We start from the raw sequence: 22,066 nt of genomic DNA, 5'->3' as shown, positions 1-22,066 counted from the left end.
CATGTGACCGTCTGTGTCTGGAATCATCCACAATCAAGGGGGGACTAAACATCTGAAACTCACAGTTCTCCTTTAATGCATTTAAAATATTGTGTTTTTAAAGGGAAAAGTGTAGCAGGCTTTAAACGTGCGCGTTTGATTATCGCGGTCAATTTGGAGCGCCAAAAACATTTTTCAAAGAATGCCATTAACATGATGTATATGAAAACATGACTCTCCCCTGCCGTAGAGCAGTGGTACAGTCAAAAGCTCAAATTCCGAGAATTGAGCTCTTCTGATTCTTAGAACAGGGGTTCTTAGAAGTGGTGATGCAAGAAGTTTCTAGGAAAGCCCTACCAGGTGATTTTTAAATTCTTTTTGCCAATAATTTGGCGCGAAGCTGTATATTTCTTTGCAGGAGGTTTAGAAACAGAAGAGTTTGTTGTCTGAATGATTAAAATGTAGATCAGGGTGAATTTGAAGGCTTTTTAGACAGTTCTGCGCGTAGTGTTAATCTTGAGTGTCTTGGCTAGTGACAGTGCTCCTGACAGATCTATCTCTGTCTGGCGCTCCGCCGCTCTTGCTCGCTCTGCGGCCGTGGGAGACTGAAGGGTTCGCAGCGCTATAGCTAACGTTACTTTAGATCAATGGAATCGGTTGTTTTTCCTTCTGTTGAGTTTATCTATGAGAGTCCTCCATATAACCACAGCAAAAGTTAATGTTATTGTGATGGTAAATTGTCTTAATGGAGAGGGGAGATGTCTTTAGTTTCGCTGTTCATTGCAACACTATTTTGAATTTGTGGACATCAGTCATTTGAAATTGCGCACATTATTAGTCAATGTGTTGAAGTATTAACTTAATGTAGCCCATGTATGCTATGGCATTGGTTATGGAATTTGCTTGCTATTTAATTTAAGACATCTGCACGAGTCACTTGCTTGTGGGGGTCTCGGGAATGGATGGGTGTTTGATACCTTTTGCATTCTGAATAGTTATTTTTAAGGAAATCTGTGAATGGCTGTTAAACGACAGGCTTTGAATGCAGTCGATTACAGCTAGTCCTATACGAAACACTCGGCACTGACCGAGCTTGATCAGGTTGCACAAGATACTGTTTTGGTATTTGCGCTATCGCCATTGCCAGTTTTGACTATAACCTTGTTTATTAGTTCCCTAGTAACTTTCCATGTCCATGTCTGCGCGACTTTGCGTTCTGGTGCGCGTCGTTTATATGGCTCACCATGACCAAAAATGTAATGTCATTTCAGGTTGATGACACCGACAATGTAGTCTATTACTGACCTGTGTACACAGCAAGCCGTACCGTGTCAATGTCAGAAAATGATGCGCTTCGAGATACATAAACTAAAGTTGTTGTATTCAGAACAGTTATATTGAATAGCTTCAAGCATATTTCAACGTATATAACAGAATAACTATTTTACCGCAAGGGGGACGTCATGCAGTTAATTAATTGTAAAGATTTTCCTGGTAGTTTTTTTTTCTCCATTACAATAAGTTGTAAAAAGTATATTGTTGAAATTTGGCAAAATTATTCTGGTTGCTTTCCATATGAATAAAACTACAAAGGCTATCATATGTATTCGCTTTACTCTTCATATTTTAATATAAAAATTTAAAAAAGCAAGCTATGGGTTAGCAGCCTAGACTTTGGCATTGAGAGAGGGAGTCATAAATCTGTCTAGTGTTTGCATGTTATTGGATGGTTTCACGCGCTATTCTTGGAGAGAGCTCGCTATCTATGTTCGGTTTCAAACAGTTATTGAAATGGACTTAACGTGGGATAGCCTAAATGGGTAAACTGTATTATTTCCAGTAATAAAAGTTTTTTTCACGTTTCGGGGAAGTCTATGCACCAACAATATTACGATTAAGCGCGACAGGTCTTTTTTCTTATCGATTTTATTTTCTTTGTATTAAGCAAGGTTATACGCTTTAGATCATTGCCCGCTGCACTACCGAATTTTAAGTACTTATATCCGGTGACACAACCACTGTAGTAAACAAGTGGTAGGCAAATAAAAACCTGAAATAATTTTAAGAATGAAAATTCAGTCTGTACAACGTGGATAGTGCCTACTATTTGCAATAATTTAAATATTTTTTTTAGCTGCAGATAACGTGTTTGAAAGCACATTGTCTTTCTGTGACTGACCACTCTTTCCCCTAATGGTTTTATTATTTTGTTTTGGGTAGGCTGCATGGTGTGTCCACCTGTTGGTGACATTTTGTGGCAGCGAAAATATTGTTCGCATACTTGTCTTCTTCTGTTTACATAGTTAAATCTAAATCGCCCTATCTATTTATATTAAAATCTGTTCCACTGCTCCGTGCATCCCAAGGCCAAGACAAATCAAATTTTACCGCCGGGATGTATTTCGTATTGACTAAATGAAATGGGGTTTTTTAAAGTGACTGCGGTTGTTATGTGTGGACTGCCATCTAGTGTCAATAGGCTATTCCTTGTATGGTGTACAGTTTCCAGACCTGTTGGACTTAACTTTTGGGGCAAGAGATGCTGGGGTTTTTTTCATATCGCATCCCTCTGGGAGATGTGTGCTTAAAAGCCACAGGTTAAACGAGGTGATTCCGTCTTTTATAATGAGCAATATGAAACCATCTGCCAGTAGGCTAATGTATGTTTGAACGGAAACAGAATCTAGAGCAGCGCAAATACAGAATGTACAATATGCAAGAAATGTTCTAATGTCAGCGAGCAGAGCATAGCGAATATTTTAAGCTTAGTTTCACTGCAACGTGCATTTTAGGCATTTTGTTTGGGGCTCCGCATATTGGTGACATTTTTGGTAAAACAAAAAAATAAAAAATATATATATATTTATAGCCTACATAAAACGCGCGTGCACAAAGTGTGCCGTTACACCATAGTCTACTCTAATCGTATAATACCATCAGGTATCAAGACTTCATTCTTATGAAAATAAATATTCTAAGCATTTACGCATAACCAAAATATTTGCCCGTTTGAATTCCAATTCACGCTAGTTATTTGTAGTTCTACAGGCTATAGCATATTCTAACGCCATTACTGTATAACAACGATATAAAGCAAACTTAAGAGTGAATACCGGTATAGATCAGTCACAGACCTGTTTCGCTGAAACCGTTCGTTCTTTTGACACGATTGGCTATTGTCCTTTATAAAATGTGATCTTCAGCTCATTGCTGCAAAAATCTTACACTGGCTACAGTACTGTAGTTTCCCCATAAATATGATCTCTTGCTTGACGCGATATGAAAAGGTTGATTTCTTTACACTCCACGTGAAGCCAAGCGTGTGAATCTTGTCATCAACATCAGATGTTGTTACTAAAGTACACTTTTAGTAGTTCCAGGAATGTTAGTCAGTTATTTTTGGCAGAGCAGTTTTTAAAAGCGGTCCAAACATATACCCCAAGTAGCCATCCTTACGGACAATACTTCGCCTACATGACCAGAATTAATTAAAATGTGAAGAACTGGAACATTAGACTAATTTCACATGGCGAAACAATTTTGTTGTCAAGGTGGCTAATTATTTACCTTTTCGTGAACACGAGAGAACGAAAGTAACGTTTAAGTCTAATACCAATGTTTTTGAAGCGATTTGACAATCTTGTGGCGCCGCCTCTTGGCTGAAAACGTTATCTACCCCAATTCAAAAAATGTTCGGTGTATTAAGTGGATCGAAAGTTTAACCCGCCTGGAAAGAATATAATATAAAATCAGAGGGTAATTCAACGGGAAGGTTATCAAATTCGAGACATGTCATATAGATACTTTTATGTAATACCAACATGGCTGACATTGTGTGAGTCAAAATGGGTCCGAAGTATCAGTCTGATCAGTTTATTTGAAACCGAATTTCAAAAAGAACTCATTTCAAAGAAATAAGATGCGATAGATAAGAGATCAAATGAAAATTATGGTGCAGAGGAAGTCTTGGAGGGGGGACTGTCATTTCTCAGAAATGGTAAACCATCTTTGCCACAATATGAATGCATCTTCTACTCTTTCGAGCCAGTTCACAACACATTTCAATGATCCCAGAAACAGATTATCATTATCACAGTGTACTTTCTCGTTAGTGTTCAGTATGATATTGGGGTCTGCACAGCATCCATTTCCATCAGCATTCATAGTATTGGTATTATAGAATTATCAACATGAACTGAAGCACGGATTTCAACCCTTCCCGCAAAAGGGTTGGTTGTTTTTGACCATGACCATGGCCTCTGCATTTTTGTAACCGCTTGTTTGACCAGTGTGTTTAGGAAATTGGAAATCTGAGAGGTAATGCACACTGTAATGTAATGATTCTCGTTGAAAGTGGTCACTTTCAATGAGAATCATTACATTACAATGTCCTACCATTTTGTTTGAATGATGATATTGAACCTAGCTGATATTGTGGTCTGGCCCTTCCACAATTTCAGTTGAGTTTATCCTCATTTTAATCTTGAGTTCTGAATGCTTTTTAGATTTCGACAAAATGGCATGTGCAGCAGACAGCTGCATTCAATTTACACGCCATGCAAGTGATGTACTGCTCAACCTGAACCGGCTGCGCAGCAGGGATATCCTGACCGACGTCACGATTCTGGTCAGCAGACAACAGTTTCGTGCTCATAAGACGGTCCTGATGGCTTGCAGGTAAGCAGATTGGTTTCCTGTGTTCTCTTTTCATAACAATTTTTCTACAAATCCCGTAAAATAGCATGAATGTTTTAAAGTGTCTTTCTTCCTCCCTTTTTCAAAGCGGGTTGTTTTACACCATCTTCACGGACTCCCTCAAATGCAACCTGAACGCCATCAGTCTGGACCCGAAGGTGGACCCAGAGGGCTTTGCCATTCTGCTGGAGTTCATGTACACCTCTCGTCTCACACTGAAGGAGAGCCTGATCATCGCCGTCATGAACACCGCCATCTACCTGCAGATGGACCATGTTGTCGACACCTGCCACAGGTTCATTAAATCCAGGTGAGGACTCAAAGGAATAGGGAGGGAAAGAGGAACGGGTATGTGCCTTGCTTACTCCTTGGGTTCTCATTTGTTACTAAAAAGTCTGGTTTTCCTTTCTTTAGTGACCCATCAACCAAGCTGCCCAGAGAAGAGTTTCTAGTCAGCCCGTTAATGTTGCCTCAGGATGTTCATGCTTACCGGCCCCATGAAGTGGTGGAGAATTTACCCAGCCGGGCTGCCCCTTTCAGGGATGGGAGAGCCTATGGTTCCAGCATGTTCAATGGAGTCGGTGCTCCGAGCAGTTCTTATCTTTATGGCCAATTCCCAGTTCAGGGGTTCCATTTCCCTCTCGGAAAGCTGACTGATTCAAAGAGCTCTTTCCCCGACTTTGCGAAAGTGAGCGCCATGCACCACAAGCATGGTTCTCCGCCGGAGAAACCAGGAGACATGCTGGCAGAATACACCAGGGCCAATGTCAGTGGCGCCCCCGGTCTCTGCCACATGACCGCCTACTCTTCCAGAGAGGTGGCCAGAGAGGACGAAGCCAGGAAGGAGGGCCTTCTGAGTGGCCACCAACCCGTGGGCCTGGGCTCCAGGAAGCATGGCTTCCCGGGCCTGGCTCGGGAGCAGCGGGAGGTGGGCAAAGAGCACGCCCGGCCCACGGGGGAAGAAGACGTGAGCCATCAGCACTACTCCATCAGCGGCCGCAAGGGCCTAATGAGCAGTCCGCAGAGCCCGCTCAAGTCCGACTGCCAGCCCAACTCCCCCACCGAGTCCAGCAGCAGCAAGAATGCCTCCTTTTCCCAGGCCAACCGCTCGCCGCCCGTACAGTGCGGGCAGGACCCCAAAGCCCGCAACTGGAAGAAGTACAAGTTCATTGTGCTCAACTCCGCCAACCAGAGTTCAAAAGATGAGGGCGGGCCCCAAGACGTGGAAGCACGCACCCCCCGGCGGGTGGGCTCGCCCGCCTACCTCCAGCCCAGCGATTCGGAGCACTCGGACCTGCAGAGCACTGCCAAGATCAGTGAGCACGGCGAGGACTTCTCGGCACCCCAGGCCAGTCGCCTCAACAACATCATCAACAACAGGTGAGCCTTCTGAACGTAGACTGGTCATGTTGCTCTGACTGCTGACAGTGTATGGTGTATGTCAGGAATAATCCTTGAGGGCCAAGAACTACTGATCTTCCATTCTCCCTATAACTGGGAGTCAGGTGTGTAGACTGTCTGCTCAGTTATGAGGGAGAAAAGAAAACTAGGGCTGGATTTTAATTGGAGGGCCAGATTTGATGATCCCTGCTGTATGCAATGACGTCTGTGTAGTTGCAACTCGTATGAGCAACAGCTCAAAGGCAGGGGTGGGGAATTTCTGTCCTGGAGGACCTGTGTGTTTGCAGGTTTTTGATTCCACCAATTACCCTGGCTAAATGAGCTAAATGGCTCTATACACCAACACCGGTTCACTTGTAGATTAGATCGCAATAAAGGGACACTGTCTTCAGCTGTCATTTATCCACTTAAGAAATGTAGCTAAAATGTCCAATGTCATAAATGTTCAGGCTTATTAAGTAACTAAGGCCAGAAGTCAGAATGAAAACCAGAAACCGATTTGGTTTGTCAGCGTCAAAGTGAATCAAATTTGGTTCACGTCTTCTCTGAAGGGGAGACAACCAATGAATTGAAACCGAGTGCACTGATCCACCCTGTGGAGAGACTGATTTACCTTCAAGTCCCAATGCCCAATGCGCACTGCAAGTTTACCTTAAATTTGTAGAACTTCCTTGGAGTATGAATTGCGAAAAAATTAGGAAAGGTTACCTCTGTTTTTCAGGGCCATGGAGGGATCGCAGCGGAACAGCCATGCTGCTCTCTACATGAGCCACCTAAAATGCTCCTCCTGTGGCTCCCAGTCCCCGCAGCACTCTGAAGTCTGTTCCAACACTCCAGGGTCGCATCTGGGTGAAGAGCTGACAGAACTGCATTCAGAGTATTCGGACTCCAGCTGTGGTAAGGGCACATTTTGGCATTGTGCTCCCCCTCTCCGCCTTTTAAAAAGTGACATGGTAACAAATAGGCGGACTACTTCAGTAACATTTATAAACATTATCTGACTTTTTCTTACAGAAAATGGTACTTTCTTCTGTAATGAATGTGACTCGAAGTTCGCGGAGGACGACGCTCTGAAAAGGCACACTCTTCAGGTCCACAGCGACAAGCCATACAAGTGTGATCGCTGCCAGGCTGCCTTCCGTTACAAGGGAAACCTCGCCAGCCACAAAACCGTCCACACAGGTGAGTACAGACGGCAGCTTCCAGAGACGATCGGAAATCTTGTGAATTCAAATTATTTACTTAAAAGGAAAATTGTTCACTGCTTAAAATTCAGAAATGGCCTTTGTAACCGTGTGCTGCCAAGTTTACTAAAATTCACAGTATAATCACACTTTGAATCAAGATGTTAAATTGTGTGTGCAAACGTGCCTGTCAGTCCATTACACTTTTGACACTCCAACAGTAGGAAAACACATAGACCGCAAGTTGAGTTGAGAAATGACATTGGGTTAAAAGAAAGGCAAAAACCACAATGAACAATGACAAGTACTGTGCATTGTATGAATTGTCGAATTTAATTTCTCAACACAATTTTAAACACAAATATTTAATGTTGTGTAAACATACTGCTAATCAGCCACAATCAACTTAAATTAAAACACTTTTAAAGTAAATAAACATTTTCTTTACAGGAAATAGTTTTTGTTTTTAATGCAAAACCAATATTCCATGGTAGGAAATCTGACCCCCGGTGATGTATATTCCGGTAGTACGTGGATGGTTTGGGGTGTGAGCCAGAGTCTGTGTCTAACTTTTCAATGTCCATCACATTTCAGGGGAGAAACCGTATCGCTGCAACATCTGTGGTGCTCAGTTCAACAGACCAGCCAACCTCAAGACCCACACACGTATTCACTCGGGAGAAAAGCCATACAAGTGTGAGACCTGCGGAGCACGGTTTGTACAGGTGAGCAAAAATCTGAGTGGCGACTGAACGCTCGCCATCATCTTCTCTGTTCAGTGTTCCCAAGATACGCCCATAATACTCATGTCTATACCCTCAGTGATCACTTTATTCAGTAGACCTGTACACCAGCTGGTTAATGCAAATATCTAATCAGTGGCAGCAACTAAAAGCATAAAAATATGCTGACATGGTCAAGAGATTCAGCTGTTTTTCAGACCAAATGTCAGAATCGGGAAGAAATGTGATCCTAGTGACCGTGGAATGATTGTTGGTGACAGACAGGGTGGTTTGAGTATCTCAGATTGCCCAAAAGTTTTCAGAGAATGGTGTTAAAAAAAATAAAAATAAAAAAAAAATAAAAAAACATCCAGTGAACAGCAGTTCAGCAGGCAGAAACGCGTTGTTGTTCAGGGGTCAGAGGAGACAGACTGGTCGAAGCTAACAGGAAGGTGATAGTAAGACAACTAACCACACAGTGGTATGCAGAAGCGCATCTCTGAACACACAACGTGTCAAACCTCTAAGTGGATAGGCAACAGTAGCAGAAAACCTGAGTCTAAAAAGTCTAAAACACCTAATAAAGTGATCACTGAGTGTATATAGAGGACATAAGTGGTGTTACAGCCTCCCAATTCATTTTCAAGCTCTTAAAATATGCTGTTCCTTGTAGGTCGCCCATCTCCGCGCCCACGTGCTGATTCATACAGGGGAGAAGCCGTACCCTTGCGAGATCTGCGGCACACGCTTCCGACACCTGCAGACGCTCAAGAGCCATTTGCGCATACACACAGGAGAAAAGCCCTATCATGTAAGCAAAACATGTTTATTTACAAAGGGGAACACTCGTTTTCCTAACAAAAGGCAGCTGTGAATGCAGGCTAAAAGTTAAACTTTCTGCTGTGTTATTGGCTCAAAATAATAGGATAGCAGATGGTACTTGGGAAGAGACATTAAATAAACCACCTTCAGCACCCCTTTCCTGATTTCTTTAAACCAGACTGCTGGGGGAATAAATTTTGTGTAATTCCCATCTAAAACTGAATCTATGAATTGCCTTTATTTAAGACATGAGCAAGCTAAACTGGCAGTTTCTATGTAAAAATCCCAGGATCTCAAATCAATGAGAGGAGGGGTGTTTTCTAATGTCCGGGTGAAAACCGACTGAACGCTAATCATATTCTCCATTGTTTTAGTGTGAGAAATGCAACTTGCACTTTCGCCACAAGAGCCAGCTGAGGTTGCACCTAAGACAAAAGCACGGTGCCATCACGAACACCAAGATCCAATACCGTATGTCCACTACAGACCTGCCAACTGACTTCAAGGCCTGAGGAGAAACGCCAGGAAGATGCCACTGACGGCATTCAAATAACCTGACTTACACAATCATCCAAAATTGTAGTGCCACACTGTGTGGGGGGGGGGGGGCACTGGCACTCTATGCTAATTTAAACGGGTTTCCTCTTCATGTGAACATAGAACCAGATATGGTCTCTTAAAGTCACTTTGTCTATGTAATCCAGTTGGGAGTGTTTATAAGCTTTCTGAGGTACATACGGCTTTATTTTGTTGAAAAATAAAAACAGAAAAAAGAAAGGAATGTAGACATTAAAATCCCAGTTTTTGAGGATATAGTATTTTATATCAAAGAACCTACTTTTCTGAAAGCAATTGGGAAATTTTGATTGAGGGAAGGTATATTTTGGGATATTGGCATTTCTGGCAAAGCTGTACAAAGAATTCTATCTATACATTTTTACACAGATGTATGTTACACCGTGTGTAACTGTCTCTTTCTTGGGAAAGGACAGTCTGGCTCCTACAAGAACATTTCACATCAATAGGTTTCGGCTTAAACCCCTTTGAGAATGAATGCTGCTTACTGAAGTAAAAAATATGAAAAAATATGCATGAGGAAGGTGACAACTGTTGCCAATATTAAACATTCATAAAATGGGCAATTGCATACATATTGTGACATAAAAATGTACAATGACATCAAAATCAAAATCTAATCTCTGCTGGCAGAGCAAATCTGGAATTCATGTTGAAATATGTATTTTAAGGTACTGCTACGTTATGACCGAGAAAATATTTTGCTTCAAATGTATTTGTATAGAAAATGTCTTTTTGTTTGTTCATTTTTTTAATGCAAGTGAAGGTTTACAGTTTTGTTATTGTATTAGATGCTACAGTAGAAGGTTGTAAAATTGTCGGTTTCGTTTGTACATACACTGTGTACTGAAGGTGCCTTTCTCTGTGGTGACTGAATTATTTTCCATTCAGCCCAGTTCTATTAAGGTACAACTCAAGGACAGCACTTGTCTGGGCTGTGTGAGAGAGTGTGTGTGTGTGTGTTTGTGTGTGTGAGAGAGAGTGTGAGAGTGTGTGTGTGTGTGTGTGAGAGTATGTGAGAGTGTGAGAGAGAGAGAGAGAGTGTGTGTGTGTGTGTGTGTGTGTGTGTGTGTGTGTGAGTGTGAATTGCTTTTCACTGACCTTCAAAACATGCAAATTCATTATTGCTTGAGCTGTAAACCTTCAGGAATTGATTTGGGATTGGGCTTTTTAAACAACTGCATTAAGCTCATCTTGTAATATATAGATGTATGAATGTAAAATAAAAGTATTGGATTTCTATGTATCAATTTGAGACCAGGTTTTGATTTATTTCAGTACAGCTGGCAGTTAAATTATTCCACACAGTCAGCATGGTAGTCCTGTGTGATCCAAGATGTTTTGCTTGATCACACAAGATCATAAAACTTGAAACCAAAAAATCTATCTTTTATCAATTAATGGGAAGATTGTGTCAAAGAAAAGGGGCACATCCAAGTTCCATTTTACTGAGCAAATAAAGTAGCAGCTTGAGCAAAATGTTGCTGCTACTTTATTTGCTCAATAAAATAAAACCTTTTAAAATGGATGCACCCATTGGATGCACCCTTTTTCTTCGATTTAGCTACTGTACATGTTACGTTGAGGGTTTGGAATTATGCCTCTTGTCTAATACCTATAATTGAGCAGTGTCCAACAATGACTGACAAGATAAAATAGTAATTTTGTGAAACATACCATTCACAAGACAATGTTAATGTTAACATGGAAGATTATCAATAGTGTAAGCAATTTTTCCCATGTAGGCTACTATACTGGATACAATACCAGTAATCAAGACTGCTGTAACATCCGCAACAGTGGCTTTAGCTTATCCCCAAGTAATGAAATTCTTATATTTTAAAAGCTATACAACCTGCAACAATGCAACAAAAACATGTCAAATCACTAAACTTCTAACCACCAAATACCATGCAAAAGGAATTGGATCAAATTTTTCTTTGAGAAATTAGTTCTAAAATAGAAACAAAATTCTTCCCTGTTGTCTGAAGATTAAATACTTGATGCGTCAAAGCAAATTCCTTGAAGGTTTACCTGTTCTTCTATCGTGAAAGACTTCCAAGTAATTCATTTAATCAGAAATAGTGAAAAGAAGAAACACAAGGCTAGGGGGCTTGAAATGACCTCATGAGGCATAGCTTCCATTGGAGTGCATCCAGTCAACTCCTCCGGGCCAGTAATTTTGATCACACCAGTGCCAACTGTGTCCAGTAGTCCTTGTAGGGGAACACAAAACTGGAGGAAAGATTACAGAATATTCCCCTACCACATAAGAGCAATTATTGACGCAGCGATGGACAGTAAAAATGTGCATTACAAATTAGGGAATAAACTATTTATAACTTTGTTTATTGGATTTTCTGCACAATCGACATCCATCCATCCATCCATTATCTGAACCCGCTTATCCTGATCAGGGTCGCAGGGGGGCTGGAGCCTATCCCAGCATACATTGGGCGAAAGGCAGGAATACACCCTGGACAGGTCGCCAGTCCATCACAGGGCACACACACCATTCACTCACACACTCATACCTACGGGCAATTTAGACTCTCCAATCAGCCTAACGTGCATGTCTTTGGACTGTGGGAGGAAACCGGAGTACCCGGAGGAAACCCACGCAGACACGGGGAGAACATGCAAACTCTGCACAGAGAGGCCCCGGCCGACGGGGATTCGAACCCAGGACCTCCTTGCTGTGAGGCAGCAGTGCTACCCACTGCACCATCCGTGCCGCCGACAATCGACATTCACAAAATAACTGTCCTCATGAGTTGTTCAGTATGAACACAAAACATATCCAACATTTCCTACAATAACACACCAGAATATGAGGAACAAAAACACATCCTCAAAGAAGAAAAAAAAACCAAATCAAAACGAATTAATTAATTTAAAAGATTAAATAAATAAATAAATAAATAAATACGTATACATATTTCAATGCACTTGTCCGCAGGCCAGCCAACTCAGCACAGTCCCTCACAAGATCACAGACATCATATACACATACACCCTGCCTCCTACATCACCGGAGCTTGCCACGCTCCCACCTCCATCCAACAAGGACATCAATAAAGAGGAGAAAATATGTATATATATACATACATACACACATATATATATCAAAATCAATCATCTCGCCAACAGGGTAACAAAGACAATAAAATCCTTATTAATATTGGTCAGTTGCAACGTGGGCGAGGGCACCCCAAATTGCGCAATAAAAGGGTCTGGCTTGATCTGTGTGTCACATATTTCCGAAAGTGTGCTAAAAATATCTTTCCAAAAACCATCAAGAGACCAAAACAAAACATGTGCACATGATTAGCAGGAGACTGATTACACCTCACACAGTTAGCATTCATGTCTTCGTAAATTTTCGCTAGTCTCGCTTTGGTCCAATGAGCCCTATGAATGATTTTGTATTGAATGAGACCATGTCGGGCGCAGACCGAAGAGGTATGTACCCTTCCGAGTGCCCTCTCCCACAGCCCATCAGATATTCCCTCCCCCAGTTCCTCCTCCCATGAGGATTTAATGTCATTAAGTGAGGCAATTCTTAAAGAACAAATTTGTCTATAAATTATTGACAAGGTACCTTTCAGAGTGGGAAGCGGGGTAAGAAAGGTGTCAAACTGTGTTTCACCAGGAAGGACGGGGAAACGAGGATCCAAATTGCGGACGTAACTCCGGATCTGTAAAAATTGAATAAACTATTTTTAAAGTGTGCATTTGTGATAAACAGTTTAGAAAGAATCATACAAGCAGCCTATATAAACGATGCATTGTTTTCCAGCTAACATCAGAAAGCTATACAAATTACACAGCAAACACATTCGGCGTTATCCACACCAACTCAGATTTGACATTTCAGATATTTCAACGATATTTGCACTTTCAATTAATTTTAATGATTGGTTCTAAACAACCTTCTTCAAGAGGCCACATTACTGCACTGAGGAGATGTATCTCCTACATATATATATAAATACAAATGTAGATTACAACCCTAGTAAGGCTCTTTCAAAAGTAAGGCTTGCAGGCCTGCCAGTCAACTATGTCACATAGCTCAAGAATCAAGCTTTTTGTCATTTGCCTAACAAATAAACATGCCTAATAGCATGTAGCCTGTGTATTCTTTGAGGGAACATTCTTTTTTTTACTTTAAAGTGCAGTCATGGTTAACTGCTCAAATCATTTGGGTATTCCTTTTAAGCAGAGAAACACAGGCCTTTTTCAAACTGAACTTTAGTATTCACCTGGTCCAAACCTTCAATGGCAGTCCCTTCTGAACTATATCTAAAGATACATTTAGTCTACTTAGCAAAATAACTACATCTAGGCTTTGCTGAGCTGACTTCAGGTTTTTTCTTTCCCCACTTCATATGAAATTTCAAGAGTGGAACTGAGCACAGAGACTGAATAGCCTAATGTCTTTAAATTTAAATTAGCCTGGGGGATATCTAGTCTTAGTGATTTCTTTGTAGTATGCCCCACTACACGATATCCCTTTAATGTGGCAACTTCATTACTCAAGGATGGATTTAGGCGGCGGCATATCACGTTAAAACAGTATTTGATGGTTAGGGTGTACTGTAACTAATGTAGCTAGTTAGACGGGTAGGCTAAATGTAAGCGAACTGAATGCTTACCTGATATTAATGGCCTTAGTGCACAATTGCGGAGCATGACTTTTTCTACTATTGTGCTGATACAATTTTAACTAACAACATGATAGTTAGCTAGCCACTTGTCTATACAACCACCAGTCACCAAATCGTCTAGCATTAACCGACCATATGCTGCTTTAAGAACAATTAGCAGTTTCCTATTTAATTTAGGATAGACTACCAACCAGGCTACGGTCTTAGCTATACATACAAGCTTTTTAGCTAGGCTAACGTTACGTCGCTGTTCCAAATATGCGGTGTAGGCCTAATCTATAGACGGGAGTGAGAAGGACAGTCAGAGAGAACAGACAGTGAGATGACAAGTTCACATAAGATTCAAAGAAACAAGTTTACTTAAGGTACATTATTAGCTAGCGAATCGCTAACCTTAGTTACACAGGAAATACGCCCACAACATCAATTAGGCCTAGATCTGTTTGATTACAAACATCTATTGAATAGGTTAACTAGCTCAGTCTATTTTATTGTATTAAGACTTAAGTGCATTTTATTTTATTTTATTTTATTGTTTGTTGGTTCTCTTCCTGTCACGTAACCCATTCTGAATTCTTGAGTTTTTCCACTAGTTTTGACACGACACATTAACCTACCTACACATGAGCTGTAAGCCTGTCCCATGGTGATGAACGTCCGACTTCAGAAATGTAAAAAAACTAACAAAAAAAAAACCGCGCGAATCAGGCAGCCTGCTCTAAATAATAGATTCCAGCTGCTTCCTTCTGCTGTCCATAAATCCTACACCACTTGTTGAACTTGAACGTGGACAGTTGGTCACTGACTGACAATCTGAAACACTCTTCCACAAGGAAGTCAATCAAATCAACACACATTTAGTTAGGAAAACGCTTTCTCAGCATCATTCCAGAATGTCACATAAATGCTAGATTGGATTCAGATTGAGAAAGCCCTGACAAGGATGACATCACCTTCACAGTCCTCAAACCATTGGCCACCTCTCTTCGTATTACTTAAGCCTACCACATTTGTCATACCAAGCTGGCTGGTTTAATTGAATTCACCATGGTCATTTTCATGTTAAGCAGGTTGCTGAGCCCCCTCTAGCAGTGTCTTAAAAGATACAGTTAGGGACAGAAATTTTGATGACTTCATTTGTAATTCGGGATTAACTCGCCAGCTATCTCGGTTGATGACATACCTGCTATCCTAATAATCTAAACCAAACATTTTCAACATATAAAAGCCTGTTAGTCACATATACAAACACTGTGTTTTGGTCAATACACCCATTACAATTGGCCTGCATATCAAATTACTGACAAAACACACACTACAGGCACTACAGTGATAGACTGCATGAGTAGTATTGTGATTTCATATGCAACATATGTATTGTCATGCATATTGCTGAAGCTATATGTTAAAAATACAAGTGAATGTATTGGGGTGACATGGCTCAGGCAGTAAGAGCAGTCGTCTGGCAGTTGGAGGGTTGCTGGTTCGATCCCCGCCTGGGCTGTGTCGAAATGTCCCCGAGCAAGACACCTAACCCCCAAATGCTCCTGATGAGCTGGTCGGTGCCTTGCATGGCAGCCAATCGCTGTCGGTGTGTGAATGGGTTGATGAGAAGCATCAATTGTACAGCACTTTGGATAAAGGCACTATATAAATGCCAACCATTTACCATTGTAACAAGGAGGAATTGCAGTGTGGTTGGATTAGGCATCATAGGAGATATGCAGAAGTGGCAAGGCTGGTTTCCTCTCCACCATGAACAGGATGTCCTTATGAAGTTGGCAGAATCTTTTTCTTCTGAAACTTCAGCAAATGTTCATACAAATGATGGGGAGACGACATTGTGGTATAGGATTTACTTTGATGTAAGGAACAAAACATGGTATTTATATGGACTGAACTACTGGAGACATTGTAGACATTTCTGTAGGAAACTGCGACAAGTGTCAAACACTACTGCTGTAGTTGTACAATTGGGTACATCCAATCAGATTACACCGTGTCAAGTCAAAAGAAGCTGTAAGTCGTACAGACCAATTATATCACCCAAGAAAATGTTTTGGGAATCCAAAACTATACATGCGAAGCATTTCCCAAAATCACTCCACAAATACATTAAACACCATAACATTTGCTTTGAAGTCATATCCAAAGAAAAGTCACCACAGCACCAATAGTCTTTCTGAAGGGTTGTTATCAAGATATGTGGAATAAAACAATAATTCCGAGTGCAATACATTTTCTTGCAGGGCAGTTCAGTTGGAAAACTCACAACAGATACTGCATGTCAGGATGGTATCAATTCCGATAGGATTAACTTTTTGTTTAATGGTCATTCTTTTGCATTAGTGATAAAAAAATGAGATTCCAAACCTGTAATTGTGTATGATACTCCTGGTTTCACACCTGGTTCAGTTGACCAACCAGCCAGCCTATAATTGAAGTTTGGATCCCTGAGGTGTGCTTTCAGCAATGAGTTTGCATATCCAAGTTAAAACAAACAACTAGACTTAAAACTATTAATTGGAACAAAATTCACTTTATTTCTAAATCATATCGAAACCATGATCAAATTAATATCACTTGCAGGTGAGCTAAACTAAATATAAAAAATGGAATCACAGATTCACAATGATTAATTAAATGAAAATATGTACTCTGAAAAACTAAACTATTCCTTTTTTTTAACAAACTAAAAGAAAATCAGAAAAATTATCCAATACAGGAACTGGAAATGATTCATACATTAACATATAACAGTGCAGAACAGGCATACCACAATGGTTGCACGGAACTCAAGACCAATTTCTCTCATCAAAATTTATCAGCCTAAACCTGACCTTTAGATGTGAATAAAGATTGCATACCTTGTTCAAACATTTCCACAACCCACTATGTGAACTACTAAATGAGCCATCTTTACAGAAAAACACTTGAAAAGTATTGTGTGTAATAAGAATTTGGCTTCCTTGTTAAATTATTCCTGTGTTTTAACAAGCCTGGGTCAATTTGCTGTGCTGATGATCCGGTATAAACTAAAGCCTTGCCAGTTTCCATACTGGTTTCTGAAATAAATTTAAATAATTAAGTCCAGTAGGCTTTACGTTCTAATTATGAATTTCTTGCACATTCATGTTTCTCTAAATATTTACAAGTTTATTAGCAAACCCGTGGCAAGCTTTCATCAGCAGACACTTGGGATCAATTCTTTTCTTTTTTTTTTAACCAACTCGTCATTGATAGACAGTGCCATTTCATTTGAAAAATCAGATTAGGCAAAAGTAACTTGCAAAGAAAATCATAAAGGAACTAATGAGAGGGCTGGATTAGACAAGCATCATTGGTTTGAAAAGATATGCCAATTTGTCTTGATAGGATCTACTGCAAAACGCAAAACAAAAGGTCTTGTTTCAGAGCAATTTGGTAAAAAATGGGGCCATTTACATAATTCTTACCATAACAATGGTGAAAAGCGCCAACCCATATTGCTGTTGCTCTGAGGTAGGTTTTAGGATCCGGTCTGGCAAGACAGAACATCTAAGTAGCAACATTGACTCAATCAAAACAAACCAAGGAACACATCTGAGACTGAATCCTCACAAAGACTGCAAAATGGGGAGACCATATCCAGGACAACCAATGTTTAGGAGAACACAGCTTTTTGAAACCTGTCATCTTTGAATGGCCAAACTCAGAAACATCCACAGTCCCATCAGCCGCCTGAAGGCAGCGGTGTCCCGCCCATAGCGCGATCACTGCTTCTGCTGCATGGCCTCCTTGCGGGCAGCGTCCTGCAGCAACTGGGTGTCCACCTCATCAGCAGGGAGCTGCACATACCGCACCACCGATCCACGGATGAAGCAGTTCTTCACTGATAACTGCAGGGCACAAAGGCAAATGTGAGGCACCAAACAAATTAGTACTTTCTGAGCAGCCAACCTCAAGAGTCTCTGTCAACAGTACTCACCATATGCGGATACTTCTCTGGATCAGTAACGCTGATGTCTGTGAGTTTGATATTCAAGTACTGTAGTAGAAAAGAGAAGTATTTAGATATGTTGAATTGGTGTTGTTGCCTGCATAAGTCAAATCGTATGATTCCATGACATGAATAAAACGTACCTGGTCGACAGAGTGAAGTGTACCACAGATACTGCAAAAACCACAGAACAAAGAGAGATGAGTCTTCATCAATAGCTGCAAGGCTCCGACAAACAATTCACAAATGCGCTGTCACTATTTTGCAAGAATGTGTGTGAGTAATGCCCATTCACCACCTTCCATGTAAGCTACCATTTTTGTGTCGTTTCTGTAGTTCATTGCCCTGCTGAAAATTCCAGCAAAGACCAGCTGGGATTCTAAGATGTTTTAAGCTGTGTTTTCGACACTTCTGGCTGGTCAAAGCTGGTTAAGCTGGTAGAGTAAATTGGTGCACTAGCTGATTATATAGGTTGGTCAGCCGGTGAACAGGTAGTTGACCTGCTAAGTGTCGAAAACACATCTTAAATCAGCTTGAGCAGTTTAGGCTCGTTTAAAATCGAATTTTCAGCAAGGAGAAAGATTCGTTATGCATTCTCTCACCTCAAGTCATTTTTGAGCTCCACTACCACGTCTTTGCCCACCAACGACTTGAAAAATGAGTAGAACAACTGTAAAGAAAAGTGAAATACGTTAGCTATACACAACCACACATACAGTAATAACTGTCATTACAGCTAGCTCGCAAGGTACAGATAGATAACCAGCTTACGTTCGTCGATCGTTGATAATTCGTTAAATATTTTATTATCCCCGTAGCTAGTTGAAACAGAAACGTGCCACTTGGAAATTAACTTGCACTAGTTCCTTGTTAACCGAGAGCAAAACGTATCAATCTGAAATGCACAGAACACGAATACCTAAATGGTTTGTTTCCTTGGTTTAACGCTAGCTATCTATATTGGTTACAAAGCAGACTGTTCGCTAATATAACTAGCTAACATGAGCTAGCTACGTTGGTATTACGATACTCCAAAGATATCGATATAGCGATCTATCTGTAAGGTCACTGCAATAGATCATTAATTTTAACAACTCTCTGCATTTGTACGTAGACTAAATAAAGCAATGCAAATATAAATAAAATTATTACAAATACATTTTAAATGCATAAGGCTACCACACGTCTCACCATTTTCACTCCGTAACCGCGTTGACTGATAACGCGATACTTTCCATTCGTCTCGAGGATGGGACAATAAATACTACACTCTCATAGGTCGGTTGTAAAATTCGTCATACACCAGCGCCAAACTAAGTTATCATAATAAGAGTTTCGTATATTACAGAGGTTATTCTCCGGGGGTTGGAGGCTGATAGAATATATCGAGAAAGTTCTTATTTAAAGAAATTGAAGCGGAAATCAATAACATTTTGTCATGAGTGCACTGTGATTGCCATACCCCTGTTTTGTCATTGCTCGTATATTTCATAATTTTATAAATGATGATATACTCTACTGCAAAACCAAAATTTCCCCAATGACTGTACAAAGGAAAACAAACTGTTTAATTTAATTTAATTTAATTTAATTTAATTATTATCCCATCCAAATTTCACATTCATAAATGCAATGTTAAAATGAAACAGGGTTATCAAATGAATTCAGGCAGTACAATAATACCATTGGTGACTCTACTAATAAAAAACCATTGCAAACTGTTATGGTGTATAAATCTAATATTTATACAACCTGTATTTATATTCCACATGGCATTTACTGTATATTATTGTGTATTTTGCTTAATCATTCAATAAATAAAAAATAGAGCATTGTATGATTGGGATGCAGCCTGTGAATGAATGGGGGTGAATGGTTTAACATAGCTACTGCACTCCTGGAACTGTGTGCTTGCTTTGGAGTCTGCTACTACTGCACTTAAACCCATCTCCTTACATTGGTATTTCACCCTGCCTTACATAACCATTCTTCCCCAACCACAACACATTTGTCCCTGAAGTAATTTCAAATGCATCAATAGCATAGACTCAGATTCAATAAAGTACAATTTGGCTGTTTAGAAGAACACATTTTGTTTTGTCTACTGTATATTCCTACTAAAGAGCCCCACAAAATTATCTGGGATAACTGATTAGTTACAGATTTTTTCTTCTTATATAGTTTTACCAAAACTTTCATTCAACATCAGATTCAAATCTCCTACACTTGTTCATCAGGGGATTTGTTTAAAAACTTTTTCTGATTGCAAAACCTGTATGTCATTAGAAATGCTACATATAGATTTAGAATTAGTCCCAAAACATTACCTGAAATTTCAACATGTTTTTCTGTGCACTGCAGATATCAGACTCTTTTGTTCAGCAAAGTTGTACAATTGCTCTTCAAGCAAGCAAGACGTCCCCAATTCCTTGTCCCTTTAGGGCATGTCTGGTTATATTCCAACTTATTTTAATTCAAAGCTTTGGCACAATCTTTGTATAAAACATTCCCTTCAGCAATGTCCTGGGGCAAGTCTCAGTACACTCTGAGACAGATAAGTCATTTTGATTTCTCTTCATTCTGGAGTGATTTTCTCAGTTGGAAAGGAATTGTGTGGGTTGGGTGCCAAAATTCTGTAATTCTACCCTGTAGTCAGTCTAAACTGCTCTGCGCCAGTGCTGATACAGTTGTCCAGCAAAGAATACTCAACCCAGCTCCACAACCAGACTTGGCACTTCTTGCACAGTATAGTATTATGGGACACAGGAGTATGCCCGTTGCAGCTGAGGAAAGGTGATGGAGTCAATTCGTAGGTGCTGTCCAGTCAAGAGTCATAACTCATCTGCAGTTTTTCCTAGTGATGCCTCATCCAAATGTCCCTTAACCCTAGAATGCACAACATGGGTCCAAATGTACAAGTTTCTTTTCGCTGTATTTAAAAAAAAATAAAGATTCAACAATGGCAGCTAGGTTACACAGTAAACACATAAAACATGCACAATAGTATAAGTATAAAAGCAGTAAACATTATAGGTCACCATCTACATCAGTAACGAGTAACGGGCACACATCTTGCATAAGACTGTTATTATTTAGAGTGAACTGATTTAAAGGAATAAAGTAGTCAAACTGGAGCTTTTACTGGAGATTATTCCAGGACCAGGGTGTAGTCAAAGTAGTCAAATGCCTTTTTAACTGAAACAGTTCTGATTCTGGGGAATTTAAGAAGGACTACAGGGCAGGACTGGACAGGAGGGTGGTCATTTAAGAGGGAAGTTTACCAATAATTTGTTTGTAAATGAAAATGTACCAGCTTATCAGTCTTCTGGTGCATGGCACAGTTTTCTAGTTTTCTAGTAGCATAAGGAATCAAGAGAATCTTTGCCCAGCCCACAGTATACCTCAAATGACACCTACAAATAATAATGTAATATGCCGAGCTAGATGCTGACTCATAACAATGCAGAAGAACAAAGGCCAACCTGTGTGGCCATGTCTGCTATCAGACTAATGAAAGAGGTGGAATCCAGGTTGCGGTCCAGTGCTGAGCATTCAAGCTTTCTTTGAAGCTGCAGAAAGTAGGAGCTAATGGCTCTTGCTGCAGAGAAAAAGGTTCCAGTTAGGCTTAAGTGAACAAACAAGAAGATGGGAAGATGCAGCATTGAGAAGGGTGATGCGGATGCTAGATCTCACTGTTGAGCCCTCTGAGGTGTAGTGGGCTCATCAAGGAAACATCAAGGAGAGAGGATGTCTATTTGATAAACCTGAAATATCAACCCAATAAATCAGTTGGAAATTTCAAAATGGTAGAGTTGTAACAGCAAGGACTGTATGTATTCCTTTCTGGACAAAAAGTAGCAGTAGTAGTACTACCAATCTGCCAGTAGATGGAAATATTTACAATATATGTGTATTGAATGTGGCCGATACTGAATTTGGCCATATAACTTCAGGAGACTGAAGGAAAAGTAAGCGTATCATCTATGCTCGATCCTCCATATAGGAATTGTGACACTCCCCAAGAACAGATGACGTCCTATG

General features: G+C 40.3%; 3 protein-coding genes across 3 annotated transcripts in view; 1 reads left to right on the top strand and 2 right to left on the bottom strand.

Annotated features, from left to right (window-relative positions):
- lpp (LIM domain containing preferred translocation partner in lipoma) overlaps nucleotides 1–14,884 on the bottom strand; it is a 273,606-nt gene extending 258,722 nt beyond the window's left edge. The window contains exons 1-2 of the mRNA XM_061240899.1: nucleotides 14,664–14,884; nucleotides 12,981–13,077 (exon numbers count right to left, since the gene is read on the bottom strand). The gene's annotated coding sequence lies outside the window, so the exon portion shown is untranslated. The remainder of the gene's footprint in view (nucleotides 1–12,980; nucleotides 13,078–14,663) is intronic.
- bcl6aa (BCL6A transcription repressor a) lies at nucleotides 185–10,629 on the top strand. The gene is made up of 9 exons (XM_061240896.1): nucleotides 185–339; nucleotides 4,485–4,656; nucleotides 4,763–4,984; nucleotides 5,089–6,054; nucleotides 6,797–6,972; nucleotides 7,090–7,257; nucleotides 7,854–7,984; nucleotides 8,655–8,792; nucleotides 9,178–10,629. The coding sequence occupies exons 1-9, from the start codon at nucleotides 309–311 to the stop codon at nucleotides 9,313–9,315; spliced, it is 2,142 nt and encodes a 713-aa protein (XP_061096880.1). The 5' UTR covers nucleotides 185–308; the 3' UTR covers nucleotides 9,316–10,629.
- Nucleotides 14,885–16,565: 1,681 nt separating the features above from the next.
- On the bottom strand, nucleotides 16,566–19,281 carry smx5. Its single transcript, XM_061239527.1, has 5 exons — nucleotides 19,217–19,281; nucleotides 18,628–18,695; nucleotides 18,169–18,199; nucleotides 18,014–18,073; nucleotides 16,566–17,924 (listed from the first exon to the last, which is right to left on the bottom strand). Exons 1-5 carry the CDS (start codon nucleotides 19,217–19,219, stop codon nucleotides 17,799–17,801), a joined length of 288 nt encoding a protein of 95 aa, XP_061095511.1. The 5' UTR covers nucleotides 19,220–19,281; the 3' UTR covers nucleotides 16,566–17,798.
- Nucleotides 19,282–22,066: the final 2,785 nt, after the last annotated feature.

This window comes from Conger conger, chromosome 4 (genome assembly GCF_963514075.1).
Source record: "Conger conger chromosome 4, fConCon1.1, whole genome shotgun sequence".
NCBI lineage: Eukaryota > Metazoa > Chordata > Actinopteri > Anguilliformes > Congridae > Conger > Conger conger.
The sequence above is the reverse complement of the archived record's forward strand: the minus strand, read 5'-3'. Positions and strand labels throughout refer to the sequence as shown.